The sequence below is a fragment of the Anolis sagrei genome, chromosome 5 (genome assembly GCF_037176765.1).
Source record: "Anolis sagrei isolate rAnoSag1 chromosome 5, rAnoSag1.mat, whole genome shotgun sequence".
NCBI lineage: Eukaryota > Metazoa > Chordata > Lepidosauria > Squamata > Dactyloidae > Anolis > Anolis sagrei.
Genome location: NC_090025.1, coordinates 99,603,612 through 99,621,845, shown reverse-complemented (window position 1 = coordinate 99,621,845; position 18,234 = coordinate 99,603,612). Strand labels below are relative to the sequence as shown.

The 18,234-nt window shown below is 38.2% G+C and overlaps 1 protein-coding gene across 3 annotated transcripts in view; it reads right to left on the bottom strand.

Annotated features, from left to right (window-relative positions):
- Positions 1-18,234, bottom strand: part of LOC132776469 (proline-rich protein 5-like) — a 157,537-nt gene that overhangs the window by 16,336 nt on the left and 122,967 nt on the right. For all 3 annotated transcript variants that reach the window (XM_060778157.2, XM_067468914.1, XM_067468915.1), the window contains 6 exons: positions 17,237-17,324; positions 16,167-16,298; positions 11,700-11,786; positions 7,974-8,072; positions 6,843-6,953; positions 3,413-3,486 (listed from right to left, as the gene is read on the bottom strand). In XM_060778157.2, the coding sequence (XP_060634140.2) occupies positions 3,413-3,486; positions 6,843-6,953; positions 7,974-8,072; positions 11,700-11,786; positions 16,167-16,298; positions 17,237-17,324 (591 nt within the window). The remainder of the gene's footprint in view (positions 1-3,412; positions 3,487-6,842; positions 6,954-7,973; positions 8,073-11,699; positions 11,787-16,166; positions 16,299-17,236; positions 17,325-18,234) is intronic.

Below are 18,234 nucleotides of genomic sequence, written 5' to 3'. Positions count from 1 at the left end.
CCATCCAAAACACAGATCATGAACTTCTAATTTTTACAGTCTCACATTTCTTAACATTATACACTTTCATTCAAAATCTTAGTTTTAATTCTAGGTTTCTTGCTTTGCTATATGTATTTCTTTAAACCTTTTCCCATTGTTTAAAAGTTGCATCATTAATTATAATAGAAATATTCTGAAAAATAAATAACATTTTAAATAGCATATTAATTTTGGTAGCTGATATTCTTCCCAAAAGTGTCAACTTTAATTTATTTATAATTTTTTTGTTTGTTTATTTTAAAACCTGCTATTTTTCAAAATTCTTCTAATGTATGTTGTTGAAGGCTTTCATGGCAGGAATCACTGGGTTGCTGTGAGTTTTTCAGTCTGTATAGCCATCTAATCATAGCATTCTCTCCTGACTTTTCTTCTAATGTATATAGTAAATTCTCTATCAGATCATCTGTTACAACCATTAGATCATCTGCAAATGCTCCTAGTCTGAATATTTCAGTCTTAATTTTCAGCCCTTTAATTTTTTTCCCTCCTTATCTTCTTTAATAACCACTTCAAATGCCAAGATGAATAACAGTGGGGATAATGGGCACCCTTGTCTTGTACCCATTCTTTAGACAGTATTTTTTTTAAAAAAAACTTCTAAGGTTAATTCATTTAATCCAATTTGAGAATGCAGTATGATTTACATGATTTTGTACTGTTGTACAAGTATTCTCCAACTTGTACACAACCCAATTTGTACAAAAGGGGTTGTGTTTGCCTTCCTCTGAGACTGAGAGAGTATGACTTGCCCAAGGTCACCCAGTGGTTTTTGATGGTCAAGCAGAGATTTAAATCCTAGTCTTCGTCCAATGCTTAGTCCAATGCTCAACCACACCGGCTCTTTTGTGTTGTTTTTACCAGTTTTAAGTTGTCTGTTAAATTTAAAAATACTTTTAAAAGATCATTAGAACGCTAAACCATTTAACGTTTAAAGGTATTCTAATTTTGAACTGTTCCAAATTGATTTTACTGTGCACTGTCTTGAAATTGTTGGCTATAATAGTGATATTTGAGAGCAAGAGGGGGGGAGAGAGAGAGCATTAGGAGAGTAGGCAAGGATTGGCTACTTGGTGATATTCTAAAAAAAGAAAAAAGGACATAAGCATTTTTTTAAATGAGCATTAGTGGGAGGAAGTCACACATTTCTATTCTAAAGGCAAATATTCCCATTGATTTTTACTGGACGTTCTTAAAAATCAATGAAACACTTTGTGAAGTTCACTTGCCATTTTCTGACCTTAAAGCAAAACATCACTGTGTGCACACTGGTGCATAACATTATGTTGAAGCAGATGAGTGTAAATACCAGGCCTACACTGAGTACTGGAACTTGTACATGTACTACCATTTTAATGTGTTACAATAGCTCTTCATCTCATATTGCACTGAACTATTTACAGTTGTAAATGCAACAGCTGTTTTAACCCAATTAGCCTAATTCTGTTAACTTGTCAACCCAAAAAACTTTCCTAACTCCAGAATTTCCACAACTTTTCTCAGCTGTTTTGCACTACAGAATCTTGTTAATTTCAACATTTATCTGGCTTTTCTATTTACAGCTATATTTAATAGCTGTTTCATATAATCAGCAGTCAGTCTCTCAACCCCTCACCTCGCAGCACAATACAATCAACAAAGCATGGAGCAGTAGGGACTCAGAAAGCACTGATAGGATTGTCTGAAACCAACTCTTACTCAAATTCAGCCATGCAAAACGCATCGTACCTGATCAATCGTTACCAAGTATGATTGTCTTCCAAGGATAGAATCTTTGTGGTGGGTCTGTAAGTGACTGTAGAGACCTATTCTGGATCTGCATGATCTTTCACAATGAGGACATAGATTTCCAGATGGAAGGTGGTCCCAACAAGGGTTCACTTGACACACCTTCCTCTTGGCACATTTCTCCCTTCTGCCCTTTATTCGTGCCTCTTCAAAATCCAAGCACTGCTGATAAAAGCTAGCCTCTAGTACAATGTTTGAAGACCAGGGCTTTCCTGTTCTCGGTGTTTATACATTTTTTTCATGTTAGCTTTAAGCCCATCTTTAAATCTCTTTCGTTGTCCACTGACACTCCATTTTCCATTCAAGATTAGAACAAAGTATGGAAAACGGTGATCGGGGATTCAGACAATGTGTCCAGTCCAGCGAAATTAATGGCAGAGGATCATCGCTTCAATACTGTGGTCTCTGCTTCTTCCAAAATGCTGAAGTCCGTCCACCTGTCTTCCCAAGAGATTTGCAGGATTTTTTGAAGGCAATGCTGATGAAATATTTCCAGAACTTGAGAATGCTATTTGTAGATGTCATTATTTTGCAGAGTTGGAAGGACAACAGTTTTATAAACAAGCATTTTAGTATCTCTACAAATGTCCCAATCCTCAAACACTCACTGCTTCATTAAAAAAATGCACTCACAGAGCTCAGCCAATGTTGTATTTCAGCATCAATGTTGACTTTTGTGGAGAGATGACTATCTAGGTAGTAGAAATGTTCAACATTTTCTAACATTACACCATTAAGCTGCATTGCTCATGTTGCAGAGTGATTGGTTTATGCCTGCTGGTAGAACACGTTGGTTTGCCCGATCACCGTTTTCCATACTTTGTTCTCATCTTGAATGGAAAATGGAGTGTTTTCTTGATGTTCAATGAGAGATGCAAAGCTACCAAACCAGTGAGTGAGTGTCCAGATTTCTCTGCAGCACACTAATTTTGCATATGATGAACCCCAGACTTTTTATTACATGAAATCTCCCACTCTTATGTACAATAGTATACAGTAGCCAAAGTTGCTGAATTTGTTAAGTTTTCTAAGGCAGATAATCCCACAATTTCCTAATCTGGCAATTAAAATGTGATGATACATGCATTGATTAACAACTTGCTGTCCTTTCATGACTTCTAAAATCAGCTCCTGTGGGGTTGTCTCAGATGTGGTTAACAGTTGGGACTATCTAGTCATGAGAGTGCTTCCAAACAAGTGACACAAGTCTGAGGTACCAGAAGTGCACATAGGACCGAGGAACAGATGGCTCAGCATGCCTGCATTGGCTGTTAGAAAGCCCAACAGCTATTTACCTTCCATGCTTCATGCTAAGGCCTAATTCAGCTATGGACAGGGTCTCATCAGGTCTTCCGTTTTGTTTTTTTCACCTGTCTCTCCTTGAAAAGTAGGACACAAACTACTTGTAGTAGTTTTAAAAAAATAAAAATCCACGCTGTCTACAGCTACCTGGTGTGGAGTAGTAGGATCTCTGTTGTTTCACATCCAATATGAAGGCTGAAATTTGTTTCCACATACACAGTCGTGCTACTCTATCCTGAAACTAAGACTGTGTCATTTATTTGAAATTGAAGTCAAATCTTACCTTTTTGCTTCAAATAAGCTACTGTGTGCTTCATTACTGGTGGAATTACTTCACCTTTGTTCTTAAGTGAGAGGCTGTTGAGAAAAGTAAAAGAGATTGGATTTAGACTACCACAGCACACCATCTTATTTTTCATCCATATCATCCTTGAACATTCATCAACTGACTGGCTACGTCAGGAAACGTAGGCACCTCCAAGCACCATCTTTTCCAGTTCTGGCTATTCATATTTTCAGGTCTGCTCACAGAAAAAATCCCATTTCTAGTATCCATAGGTAAATCCAGCACCACTGGATCTTGAGGTCTAGAGAAGGCTCGGATGATGAATAAGCTTCTGGGGAAAACACTTTGAATATGCAGTAATATTTATTTATTTATTTCATATATTTATATCCCGCCCTTCTCCCCATAAGGGGGACTCAGCACGGCCTCACATGAGCATCAGAGGATGCTAACAGCATAAATACCATAAAAATTACAATTCACAATAAAACCATTTTAAAACATTGCACAGCATCATCAGTAAAATTTAACAATAAATTAATAGATTAACGTGCCAGTAAAACCAAGCTGAGCTGGGAGAATCCATGTCGCAAAATTCAAATTTCCCTTTTCTATTGCTGCTGGCCTCTAGTCGAACGCTTGGCCCCAGAGCCAGGTCTTCAGGTGTCTTCTAAAGGACAAGAGGGAGGTGGCCAACCTGATATCTTTAGGGAGAGAGTTCCACAGATGGGGGGCCACTGCCAAGAAGGCCCTGTCTCTCGTCTCCACCAACCACATTTGCGAGAGTGGTGGGATTGAGAGCAGGGCCTCTCCTGATGATCTTAAGCTTTGTAATGGTTCATAATAGGAGAGTTTGGGGTGCATTTAGGTCACCATGAAATGAGAAACTGGGCTAATCATCCATGGCAACATCAAGTGTTTCTCAGTAGATAAATCCTTATGGACTTTATTCCACTGTAGTTTCATGTCATCTACGGTGGAACAAACAGAAACAAATAAATCTGTTCCTCTTGTTTGGTCCTTAAGACTCTGGTGGTCAAGCAGCTCTTGTCCTCCAGAGCCTGAAGAACAATGAAATGACTCAGTAACTGAGCGGTGTCAGGTGCATCTGTGCTTTCATCACAGGCTAACAAAAAAAAAAAAAGTCAAACTCCACTCCTTTTGCCTCTGTCTCTTAATATCAGATGAAATGTCTTCAATTCTTTGTACCACAATGTTACGAGCCAGGCAAACACTGGCAAACTCTTGCTCCACCATTTTCATCATGCAGTCTTTAATAAATTCACCCTCAGTAAAAGCTTTGCAGTACTTGGCAATCAGAGTTGCCACCACGGTAGCTCACCTTTGTGGCATTTTCATTTGACTCACTGGTTTTTATGAAAAGGGCTGCTGTGCCATTAAAACAGCTTCCAGTTAGGAACCCCTGGTGATGCAGTGGTTTAAACCCTTGTGCTGGCAGGACTGCTGACCAAGAGGTCAATGGATTGAATCCGGGGAGAGCGGGTTGAGCTTTCTCTGTCAGCTCCAGTTCTCCATGCAGGGACATGAGAGAAGCCTTCCACAAGGATAGTAAAGCATCTGGGCGTCACCTGAGCAACGTCCTTGCAGACGGCCAGATGATGAACAAGCTTCTTTCACATCAGAAGCGACTTGCAGTTTCTCAAGTCACTCTTAACACAAAAAAAGAGAAAAAAGAAGCTTCCAGTTGCTTCAATTTCCAATTTGCTTGTCACAGTTAGCATATTTCATTTGGTAGTGCTTCTTGACACTGAATTCCTTGAAAACAGCCACAGTCTCTTTGCAAATTAGGCAGGCACTCTCATATTTTAGTGAAAAAATACTGCAATTTCCTCTTCTCCTAGAAGTGGCGGCCCTTGATGTCAACTTTCCTTTTTTAGTTAGTCGTCATTTTAGAAATGGGCTGGAAAGGATCAAATAAGGGCAACATGGCAAGACTGTGGCTACAGGTCTACTGATCTTCTGGTGAAATATAAAATAGCTTTTTGTACACATGTATTTTATATTGTGGTCAATAGTGCTGGTGGGCTGGTTATTGTTGATTTTGTGGCAGAGGCTGTGGGCCAATGGAAATTTGAACATGGGCTGCATTGCTCGTGTTGCAGAGCAGTGGTTGAACTAGAGAGACACAATTTGATGTAAGTTTTATTTTTTGGATTCAAAGAGTCACTATGAAGGTTTTATTAGAGGTAATAATTTTTAAAGAACTATATAAAATACAAATTGAGTAACATGGAACAAACACAAACTACACAATACAAAAGTTTAACAGAAAACTTACAACACATATCTCTATATACTATTAAAAATAAAAGAAAGGCACACAGCAAAGATTACTTCCAAGTAATTTAACTCTTTAATTCTACCTCTCCCTATTTTATCAGTGAATTACACTTCATATATGTATTTAAGTTATACTAATGTGTTTCTTCAATTATGTCACATTTTTCCCTATATAAATATCTCTAAAAATGGGGTGTGTCTTAAAATCATAGGTATTTTTTTGCTGCTGCTGGTGGTAATGAAAGAGTATGTCTTACAATCAATAGCGTCTTATAATTGAATAAATATGTAATACTGTATATACTAGATGCTAGCGGGGTACAAATAAAAGTTATAATATAATAGAGTATAAGCCTAGTTTTTCAGTACTTTTTTTAGGCTGAAAAAGTCTCCCCCGGTTTATACTCGAGTCAATATTATTTATTATCTTACTTTGTTATTGTTATTATTATTATTATTATTATTATTATTACATTTATTATTTTATTATTGTTGTTATTATTACATTTATTATTTTACTGTTATTACTGTTATTATTACATTCCATTACTTTACTCTATTATTATTGTTATTTTACTCTATTTATTATTATTGGAGGACATGTAAGCATATTTACATTGAAGAAGGTTAGAATAATGGTTTAATCAGAGTTGGACAGTCTTATCTTGAATTACAGTTTTATGTAAATATTCAAAAACATTTAACCTACTGATGCCTAAATTAATATAATTTTATTGGTATCTATTTTTATTTTGAAATTTACCAGTAGCTGCTGCATTTCCCAACCTCGGCTTATATTTGAGTCAATCCATTTTCCTAGTTTTTAATGGTAAAATTAGATGCCTCAGCTTATATTCGGGTCAGCTTATACTCGAGTATATACGATAATTTTTTCTTTAATCAGAACAGGAAGGGTATCTATTTCAGATAAATCATTAAGCTTGAGTAATCAATTTCTCAAATAAAATTACTTTTCCAGGTCTGTGCATAAGGTATTCTGTTAGCTGACATATTGTAGTATTCTTCCATAACCCTTTTGCTGTTCTCTTCCATCAGCGCAACTCCATTGTTACCCCGCCCCCCCCCCCCCCGCCCACCCGTCTTGCTTTGAAACTGTGAGGCTTACTATTGGAGGCTGACTCCAAACTGCTGGGTCGGGAGTGGGGGCCTTGGTGGAGGAATCTTCACTGTGGTAGGTGGTTTCTTCTTTTGTTTAATCCGAAGTTTTTCATCATGCCTAGTGGAAGAAAATAAATTCATTCAATTTTTTTTCAGAAGCTCATAAAGAATTTTAGCTCGAATCCCCAAATTTTATTCAATCAGATCAAGAATTTCTTTATGTATATCAGAACATAACATATCATCAAAACGTATCACTTGCATTTCTTCCTCCCTCTTCTATGTGAGTCTATGTGATGTTCCTCACAATATAACGTATCATCAAAACAGCCTGCAGCTCCGCCCCTGTCAACCACCTCCACCAAGTCTGGCCTCCTTAATGAGAGCATTCAACACACACCCAACTTGGTTGCTTCACTACATTGGCTATTGCTGCAAGTAATGACAGTGTGAATAAATTGTCAATATTTGCCTGAGATAGTGCTTGCAGTTCTGGAGGGACTCTTAATTTTTTGCATCTCATAGACTTAGCATGGGGATTTGGTTAACCAGTCAAAATTCATGAGTAAACCAGGTTTTTTAAAAAATCTGAAACATTTTTGGGGGAGGGGGGCTTGAACCCCTAACCCCCCCCCCCCCCCTCGCTACAGGCCTGGCTCCAACTACCTGTATATGTTGGAAAATCCAGGTTATATATTATTCCTTCCACTTAATTTCTAAAAATTTACACCTCCTATGAATGTTAGAACTAATACTTCTGATCTTTACAAAGAACAGGGGAAAGTACACATGGCTGCAATTCTGCCATTTTTCTATGACTATAGAGAAATAAAGGCAAACCTATGACCTAATCTGCCCTACAAAATGTCCATGTAAGCCCCATGCCCAAATGCTAACAAGGAGAAGCATCCTCCGTTATCTCCACTTAGTAATCAGAGGAAACAGCAACTATTCACTTGCAAGCATTTGGCCCTTGTTATTAATATAGATGTGGAAATGCAAGCAAAAACAAATGCAAGCACATCACAACATTAACTGGTTGAAATTTATAATCTGTAAAGTAATAAAGGAAAACTTTTTCACATAAAATCACTTATGCAGGAAACACACTACTGCAATTTTTCAATGTATTACATACCGAATAACCTCTTCAGGGATTTTCAGCTGGTCATATTTAAGATGGTCTCTCAGGTCACTTAAATAATTCAGATAGATGACCTTCTTCCCAAACTTGTGACTGTAAAATACAGGAGAACTAATTTAGGACTGGATGAAATGCATGCTTTTATCTCCAGAAATGCCTTCTTTATATTACAAAATCCAAATATCAATACAATTTAATTGAGCAATGACTGAAGCAACTGTGACACAAAACACATTCATTTCCATACATCCTGAAATCTAATTTTAATAAAAATGACTGCATTCTATCTGAATGTAGCTGCTGTCTGCATACATATGGAGCCCATTGTTTTGGGAACTCCACGAAAGCATTATTTTAATGAAGCATTAGAATGTAGGAAAGAGTATATTTAGCTAAATTTTATGCCAATAGTCAGCTTCCTTGCCCCAACGCAAAAGTAATATGTAAGTAACCACTTACAGACCCACCAAGAAAATCCAACAAATGCTACATTCAGCAAAGGACAAGAGGGATCCATCCTCTCACCTCTGCAGGAGTCTACCGGGTACCATGCAGCTGTGGACAAGTCTACATAGGGACCACCAAACGCAGCGCCCAGACACGCATCAAGGAACATGAAAGGCACTGCAAACTACTCCAACCAGAGAAATCAGCCATAGCAGAGCACCTGATGAACCAACCTGGACACAGCATATTATTTGAGAATACAGAAGTGCTGGACCACTCTCACAACCACCATGTCAGACTACACAGAGAAGCCATTGAAATCCACAGGCATGTGGACAATTTCAACAGAAAGGAAGAAACCATGAAAATGAACAAAATCTGGCTACCAGTATTAAAAAACTCAAAAATCGCAACAGCAAAACAACAGAGGGGAAACAAACAGGCACATAAAATCACTCTCAACAAGGGATTCCCCCCGGGCACTTCCAAGCCATTGAATGCTAATTAAGGTGATCAGCTGAAACATTCACATCTAGCCCCAGCAGACAAAAAAAGTCCTTTGTCTCAGCCTGGTCATTCCCCAGATATATAAACCCATTTTTCCTACTTCCAACAGACCTCACTACCTCTGAGGATGCTTGCCATAGATGCAGGCGAAACGTCAGGAGAAAAATTGCCTCCAGAACATGGTCATATAGCCCGGAAAAACCTACAACAACCCAGTGATTCCGGTCATGAAAACCTTCGACAACACATCAAAAGTAATATTGCTGGCAAAGTAGTTTGCTTATTGCTTTGCATGAAAGAATGAAATCATGCATGACGAGAGTTCACAGATTGGATCTACACTGCCATATAATGCAGTTTCAGAATGTGGATTAACTGCATTGAACTGGATGATATAAATCTACACTACATGTAATCCAGTTTAATGCAGCAAAGCCACATTCTGAAACAGCATTATATAGCAATTTGGATCCAGCCACAGACACAATTTATCATTCCTACAACAGTCTAGGAATTGCTTTCCTGTTGTCTGGTCCGTTCTTGTTTTCTTGTGTCTGGTGGTAAGAATGGCATGATAAATATGATTTAAATGGCTCCCACCCCTGTAAACATGGCCAACAACATTTCCTGCAAGGGGGAAGAAATCTCATTATTCCCATGTCCACATGGTTTCACCACTTGCCTACTACTAGAGGGATGTTACTCAAGAGTTGCACTATCCGTTCTTTTTAAGAGTGAAACTCGGAGTAAAATTCAATCCTCTTTCCCCCTTTTAAAGGGTACACCCGATACCACTGATTCAGTGTACAAATAATAGAGGTAAAAAGAAATCCTTGGGGAGTTACAATTTTGTCAGTGGGATTTTTTTGTCTTTCATGGTGAATTTCAACACCTAATATTCTCATTTCTGCATGATCGAAGAGCTCTTTATTATTCAGAATATCACTGAAAAACCTAACTGTATATGAATAGGCTCCCTCTAGTGGAAGACTGCGATGAAAGTAGGTAAATTCCATTCTTTAATTGGAAATAACTGATTAACCAGAAAAACTCGTTCCTGTTAGAAAAGAAACACTTTTCCAGAACTAACACACTTGACGTATAAATCCATTTAGGTTTTCCAGCACACTCTTCTATGTTCAGTTAAGCATTTATGACAGCTAACAAGGTGTTCCCCCTCAAATCAGGATATTATACACATTCAAGCAGTGGCTTTAGAGAACTTTTAAACATGATTAATACATTGTCGAAGTCTTTCAAGGCCAGAATCACCGGGTTGTTGTAGGTTTTTTCGAGCTATATGGCCATGTTCTAGAGGCATTTCTCCTGACGTTTCACCTGCATCTATGGCAAGCATCCTCAGAGGTAGTGAGGTCTGTTGGAACTAGGCAAATGGGTTTATATATCTGTGGAATGATCAGGGTGGGACAAAGAACTCTTTTAGAGTTTTTTTTGAGTTTTTTAATACTGGTAGCCATAGCAGAGCACCTGATGAACCAACCTGGACACAGCATATTATTTGAGAACACAGAAATGCTGGACCACTCTCACAACCACGTCAGACTACACAGAGAAGCCATTGAAATCCGCAAGCTTGTGGACAATTTCAGCAGAAAGGAGGAAACCATGAAAATGAACAAAATCTGGCTACCAGTATTAAAAAAAAACCTCTAAAATTACAACAGCAAAACAACAGAGGGAAAACACTCAGGGACATCTAATCACCTCTCAACAAAAGATTGCCCCAGGCACTGCCAGACCATCAAATGCTAATCAAGGTCGTCAGTTGAAACATTCACACCTAGCTCCAGCAGACAAGAGTTCTTTGTCCCACCTTGGTCATTCCACAGATATATAAACCCATTTTCCTAGTTCCAACAGACCTTACTACCTCTGAGGATGCTTGCCATAGATGCAGGCGAAACATCAGGAGAGAATGCCTCCAGAACATGGCCATATAGCCTGAAAAACCTACAACAACCCAATGATTAATACAACCTAGAACTTTTCTGTTCACTTCCAAATAATTGCCTAGTATTGCCCAGTACATAGAATCCTAGACTTAGAAGGGAATACCTGATCCATCCAGTCCAACCCCTTTTCACAAACAATCAAAGTATCCCTGACAGATTGCCATTCAGTCTCAATTTAAAAGCCTCCAAGGAAGGAGCTTCCACTACACCCCAAGGCAGAGAGTTCTACTGTTGAACAGCTCTTACAGTCAGGAAGCTCTTCCTAATGTTCAGGTGGAATCTCCTATCCTGTCATTTGAACCTATGGCTTCGAGTCCTAGTCTCCAAGGCAACATAAAGGAAGCCTGGCTCTTTCTCTCAACCTTCTCTTCTGCAGGCCGAACAGTGGCTCAGAGATTCCCTATCACACACTTCAGTCTCTTAGTCAACCAGGTCTCAGTACAGAATGGGCATGGAGCCTGCTTAGACGACTTTGTGTTCTATGACTGCAATCTTAAGAACAACTCCACAAAAGTAAAGCAAGATTGACTCTCAAGCAAGTATACTCAGGAATAGGGAATATCAGGTAATGCAGCCAAAAAAATCTTGTTTGTCATTATTGGGTTGAGTTAGAACTCAGAAGAGAACAAAAGGCAAAAGAAGAAAGAAAAAGAAAATGTAATTATCATGGTTTTATCTTGCATCTTCTGTAATGCAGATGTTTCTAAAAATCCGTTTCACAACAAAAAAGAAAGAAAGCTATAAACTGCCCTTCAGCGCAACACAAAATTGTTTTCCGCATATCACTATGTACCTGATTAGAGGTTTAAAGATGTTCCAAATGATTTTTATGAAATTGGTTGGATGTACAATATAGACTGCTTTCAGATTTTTCTTATACCTGAAGAAAAGAAAATTAAATTGTTAAATTGAATGCTACATGCTGCAGTGCAGAGGAGCTGCAATTGAATGAATAAAGTTTTTATTACTGAAACATAATATAGTATTCCTTTCAAGTACATCTAGTTCCTAGGAAATTGAATGTAAAATGAAAGGAGGAAATGGTCAGTTCTGATGGAACTGAAGTCGACAAAGATTATACGCCTATTATATTACAAACAACTATCTGAATTGTTCTGTGGGTATATAATAATGATGGGAGGAAAATCTCTAAATGACAGAAAGAGTGTGGGAAATAGAGAAAGTAAAAAAGAGAAAAAGACTTTGGAAACCTTTAGAAACCAAGGACAAGAAATTATTATTTCATTATTTTCTGCTTCAAAAATGAAGGAACGTTTTCGAATCTGTCTTGAGGTATTTGTTTTCTAATACTTTGCTTTGTAGCTCTAAAGGGATTTTTTCAAACAGATATCGAATCACTGTACAGTCTGAATGTTGTAAATAGGTCATTTAATACATTTTCTTGATTAACCAACAATATGTCTTATTTGGGATATAGTCACATCATTTGGGAGAAATTCGCAGTATTTGGGAGAGAGCCAGCATGGTGTACTGGTTTGACAGTGGGACTAGGACTCTGGAGACTAGAATTTGATTCTCCTATCGGCCATGCAAATGCACTGAGTCACAAATTCAGATATAAGCCAGTATTGTTATTCCTATAACACTGAATTTACACAATTGTTGGAACAATATTAAGATAATGTAACTGAGGTGCTTTAAGCAATTAAAATGATTATACTTTCACACATAGACTATGGCCTCTTCCACACAGCTGAATAAAATCCTACATTTTCTGCTTTAAACCGAAATATATAACAGTGTGGACTCAGATAACCCAGTTCAAAGCAGATATTGTGGCATTTTCTGCCTTGATATTCTGGCCCTTAGGAGGAATAGATAGCAGCAGAAATCCCAAGACAAACAAAAGAGAAAGTGGGGGCTTCCTAATGTATAGTTCGGTTTCTCAACCACATCATTACATTACTTATGCAACTTCTACTCGATGGATGAGTAAGTTTCAAAGCCCAGAAGTTCACACCACTAGATCTTTGGCTCCTTCATTGTTCTGGAGATCTACTGCTGCAGACAGTTTTGGTGAGCTATGATGGTATGTCCAACTGCCTTTCTGGGAGAGTTCCCAATGGACACAACAGACTGCCCAAAGGGCTGCATAGTATTCAGCCACATTCAACTAAATGGTTCTGGACATTTTATTCAATGCTTAGCCTTTTGTTTTTGCAGTTTTTGTCCTGAGATAATTACTTTTATTACAACAGTACTACTGTTCAGATTTTAAAAATAATTTTAATTTTAAAATTGGGCTTAAATGTGTTACACAAATATGCATTTTATTTTAGTAACTGTATTTCAATATGAGGAATTGAGCCCCAATGTAACTGCATTTTATGCATTTAAAAATATTATTCTTGTGGTGATGCGTTGGTGCATGTGTGATATGTTCATTAATATATAGTACTAGCTGTCCCCTGCCACACGTTGCTGTGGCCCAGTCTGTTGATCTGTAAAATAAAGTAATGAGAAAGTGTTGGTTTCTAATATATATAATTTCTTTATGCTTGTGGGTAAACAGTATTTCTTGCTGTTTGTTTGTAGGTGTTGATATGGAGAGTGTCTGGTTTGCCCACCCTGGAACATGCAACATATCATTGCCCTTCTTTCAAATCTATGATACTATATCTATCTATCTATCTATCTATCTATCCATCTATCCATCCATCCATCTCTATGGCTGGATGGCTCTTTATCAGGAGGACTTTAATTACGTTTTCTTGCCCTGATGAAGGGAGTTGGACTGGATGTCCTTAAGTATTTTCTGTAGGTCATGGGGGTGCTGTGTGGGAAGTTTGTCCTGATTCTGTCATTTGTGGGTTCAGAATGCTCTTTGATTGTAGGTGAACTATGAATCCCAGTGACTACAACTCCCAAATGTCAAGGTCTATTTCCCCCAAACTCCATCTGTATTCATATTTGGGCGTATTGTTTGAGACCACAGTGCTCTCTGGATGTAAGTGAACTACAACTCCCAAACTCAAGGCCAATGCCCACCAAACCCTTCCAGTATTTTCTCTTGGTCATGGGAGTTCTGTGTGCCAAGTTTGGTTCAATTCCACCGTTAATGGAGTTCAGAGTGCTCCTTGATTGTAGGTGAACAATAAATCCCAGCAACTACAACTCCCAAATGACAAAATCATAATTTTTTGAGTGATGGTCACTCGTGTAGTGAGACGTTTTGTTGCCAAATTTGGTGTGATTTCGTTCATTGGTTCTTTTGTTTTTAAGGTACTCATTATGCACAGAGTATCTATATATATATATATAGATAGTGTGGACTTAGTAGAATTTACCTCCCTGCCTGCTTTCATTCCAGTGGCAGGCTGAAATCTTTTCATGCATGCAGGGTTTTAAAGAAGGCGTTTTTAAATACCAAGTCAGGGGGTGTTGTGGTTTTAGCTATGAATGGGTTTTTGATTTGTTTTAAGGGGTTCAACTGTTTATTTGTAATACTATTTATGTTTAATTCCATTTTAATGTTCATATATTTTTAGGTTTTATTTGTATTGCATTAGTTTTATTCTGAGACGCTTTGAGTCTATTTTTTAGAGAGAAAAACCAGGATATTGATGATGATGATGATGTAGCATATTCTGGATACAAGTTAAAATATCTGACTTACAAATGACTCATAGTTAAGAACAAGGGTGAGACAACATGAAGTGAGAGAAATCTTCCTTTGGAAGGGAAATTCACTCCTGAAAAAGTTATCCTGGGGGAAAAGTTGTCTCCACTGAAGCCTTATAACCAATCCTTGTTTCCACAACAAGCCACTTTTTTCAAAATCCAACTATCACAGGGACAAAAAGTGAGGTGAAATCTTCTGAATCAGGGTACAAACCACAAAACAAACATCACAGGGGTGTTAACCCTTCCCTATGCTATCCATATATATATATTGCTGGAGTTACACTTTAAAACTGTACCTGTTCCGACTTACATATAAATTGAACAGAAACGTATCTTGTTCATAACTTGAGGACTGCCTGCATAGATTAACCCAAAGGAAGAGGGGTAACAAATCCGGGAATGTATCTTATTCTTACAAGTCTTTTTATGTTCCTTGTTCTTCCAAGTCACTCACATTAGGCAGTTCTAGAACATGACTTGCTTGGCATCATCTCCAGAACAGCTAAATCAGAGCAGTCTCTGAATAAATTAATTACCAGTGGCAGGAGAAAAGTTCAGGATAGATATATTAATAGCATGATGGTATCTCACCCAGCAAAGTAAGAAAGATGTTGCAATTTTCTGCAAACGATTCCAAGACTTCTAGCCCTTCTTTTTGCTAACATTATATAGAAAATCTGAAGATGTTAACGTTGCACTATACTTTCCATGCTGAAGCTGCTGGGGATTCCATCTGTGAAGCTGATATAATCTTTCCTTGATTTTGACCCCTTGGCCTGGAATATACAGTCATCTTTTTGTTTACCAGAAAGGAGATGAAAAGAAGGATTTCTTCCGAATGTTAATGCATCACCATTCAACACCTCATGCTGCTATCACATCAATTCAAAGAAGCCAAAGACTGCCCCCCCCCCCTCCTTGCAATGCTGGTTATAGCCTTGTAAATGCAGCATATTTCTAACAATAAAGTAAAATCAGACATGGTCACCACATACTAGAACCAGTGCAGCCACACATGTCACTTCATCTGGAGCATTGGGTATATATATTGGACAAGAAAACCCTTCGGTATTACACATTATGAAAAAAAAGGCACTTTTCTCCAGTTTAATCTGGCAGTTTAATCTGGCAGTTCTGTTTCTAATCCATTTTCCAGATAGCATTTGGTTTTATCTGGATCAGTTTTCTACACCGTATCCCAGAAACAATTTCAGTAACAGTTTCAAGTTTCCAGAACATACAAAATAGAATTACGACTTATTTTAAAACAATCCTTTTAAAAGATAGGTATATGTTGAGCTTTCTCCTTCTTCTATTAACTCTTATGAGCCAAAGTTTGTCTCTTTGACAAACTAGAGAAATTGCCGTGTGGCTATTTGCTGTATCTGGATTAAGTTTCTAAACTACACAGCTGTGAGGCTCACTCATTATTTTTCTGATTTTGCATTTCCTTGGAAGGTTACTGTGGTAACAAGGTTACTGTGACAATAAAAATCAGTCTTGTTCAAGTTAAATGAATGAAAGGATTCACATGTGATCAATTCTGAATGGAAAGTTCTTTTTGGCTGAACTGTGCTTTGAGAACAATGACTTTACCAGGATTAAGAAAACCTACTTCCTGTCAAATTCCTTGTAGGCACTTTGCAACCAGCTCAGGGAAGGTTTATTCTGACTGTTCAGACCATAGTGAAAGTAGACAATTGTGTAGTCATTTTCCACATACTGATCCAGTGTATACTTTAAATATCTGAAAAAGAGAAGCCACAAATAAACTTGCAATAGATTTTCACATATTAGTTATGTTGAATGTGTTTGGTGATGTCCAATTACCTAACGGCATATACTAATGTTTAATTGGGCATGAAGATTTAGACCCAATCTGAACTGTCAAATATATATGCTTGCCCACTTCTGAAAGTATTGGTAGTGCTGCAAGCTCATTCAGAGATAATTCAAATACATAGAGCAGCATGAGGAAGGCAAAGTATGACATGTTATTATTTAAAGGGTTTCCCCTGACATTAAGTCTAGTCATGTCTGACTCTGAGGGGGAGGGGGGGTGCTCATTACTTATCCGAAGAGCCGGAGTTTTCCATAGACACCTCATGTTGCCAGCATGACTGCATGGAGCGCCACCAAAGTGGTACCTATTGATCTACTCACAATTACATGTTTTCGAACTGTTAGGTTAGCAGAAGCTGGGGCTAACAGTGGGAGCTCACCCTGCTCCCTGGATTCGAACCGCTAACCTTTTGGTCAGCAAATTCTGCAGTTCAGTGGGTTAACCCACTGCGCCACTGGGGTGAGGGCATGTTATTATTTATTTACCTGATAATATTAATTTATTTACAGCATTTTTACCCCGCCCTTCTCAACCCCCCCCCCCCGGGGGGGGGACTCAGAGCGGCTAACAAAGGCAGCAATTCGATGCCACAATCAATAACACAGTATAAAACCATAAATACATACAGAGTTAAAACAATAGCAATTAATTATAACCAATTATCATAACAGTCATTAAAACAATACTCAGTCCACAAACCCACTGATAGAACCATAAAACCGTATCCTCATACATATCGTCTTGCCAATCAATTTAATACATTGCCAATGTAGAAGACAGCTCAGACCTGACTGGACATTTCCCCAACAGAAAGTCATATGAATGAAGAGAGCATGACTTACTCTAATAGCCGACTATGATTAAGCTGGTAAGAAGGAGGCATACGGCAGCAACTGAAAGCTATCACTTTTCTGCCCAACCTGTCATCACCTGAAGAGAATGAAGAGAGTGGAATTTTACTAAGAAAGCCAAAAAGGTTAAGACAGAAAGGAAGGGGGGAATTGGAGGAGTCAAAAATAAAGATGAAATTCTCTGCCAATCAAAACACCAGAAAAGCAAGGGGTTTAGATAGGAAATTGAGGGAAGTGGGGGAAAGGTTCAAAGAGAAGGACTTTTATGACCTAGAGAAAAAGGATGGAGAATGCAGGAAAGAGGGAAGAAGAGGGGGAATGAAGATAGATAAGAGGCGCAGAGAGAAGAACAAAGGAAGAAGAGGTATGGATGGAAGGAGGGAGCTTGTGTGCACATGTCTTAGAAACTTTAAGGACTTGTATTATAAAAGGGCCAAGTTGCACCTCAGCCTTGTGGCATTTTTTTTTTTTGCTCATCCGATGGCTTTACTCTGCAAATTAAAGCTATTGATTTGATGTCCTCACCTCTAGTGTCTGATTTAAACAGAGATACTAGGGGTTTGGGGGCACCAGAAAAACCAAAATCAACTAGGTATTGTATGAATAAGAGGTATATACCTTAAAATATGCCGATCTTAAATTTTGGTGGAAATTGTTCTTAAATATAGAGGTTCAAATTCAATTCCACAGTAGAGTTTTCTTACAGATGTTGCTCTGGGACATGGGAAGTACATAACACATAACTCCAGCTCTTCCCCAGACCCATGGGAAATACATAACTCCAGCTCTTCCCCAGACCCAGTGTTGTAGTAGAGCCTGTAAGTAACGTTGCAAGCAGTAGTATGGGTGCCAGAAGGGGGAAAAGGGGTACTCAGGAGCAGGAGTAAGACGCGAAAAGCAAAGGAAAAGGATCCAGGACATACTTATGGCACCTACCGATGAAGACTCATTCGAAGGGTTTTCTGGAGACAAAGAGTCAATGAGTGAGG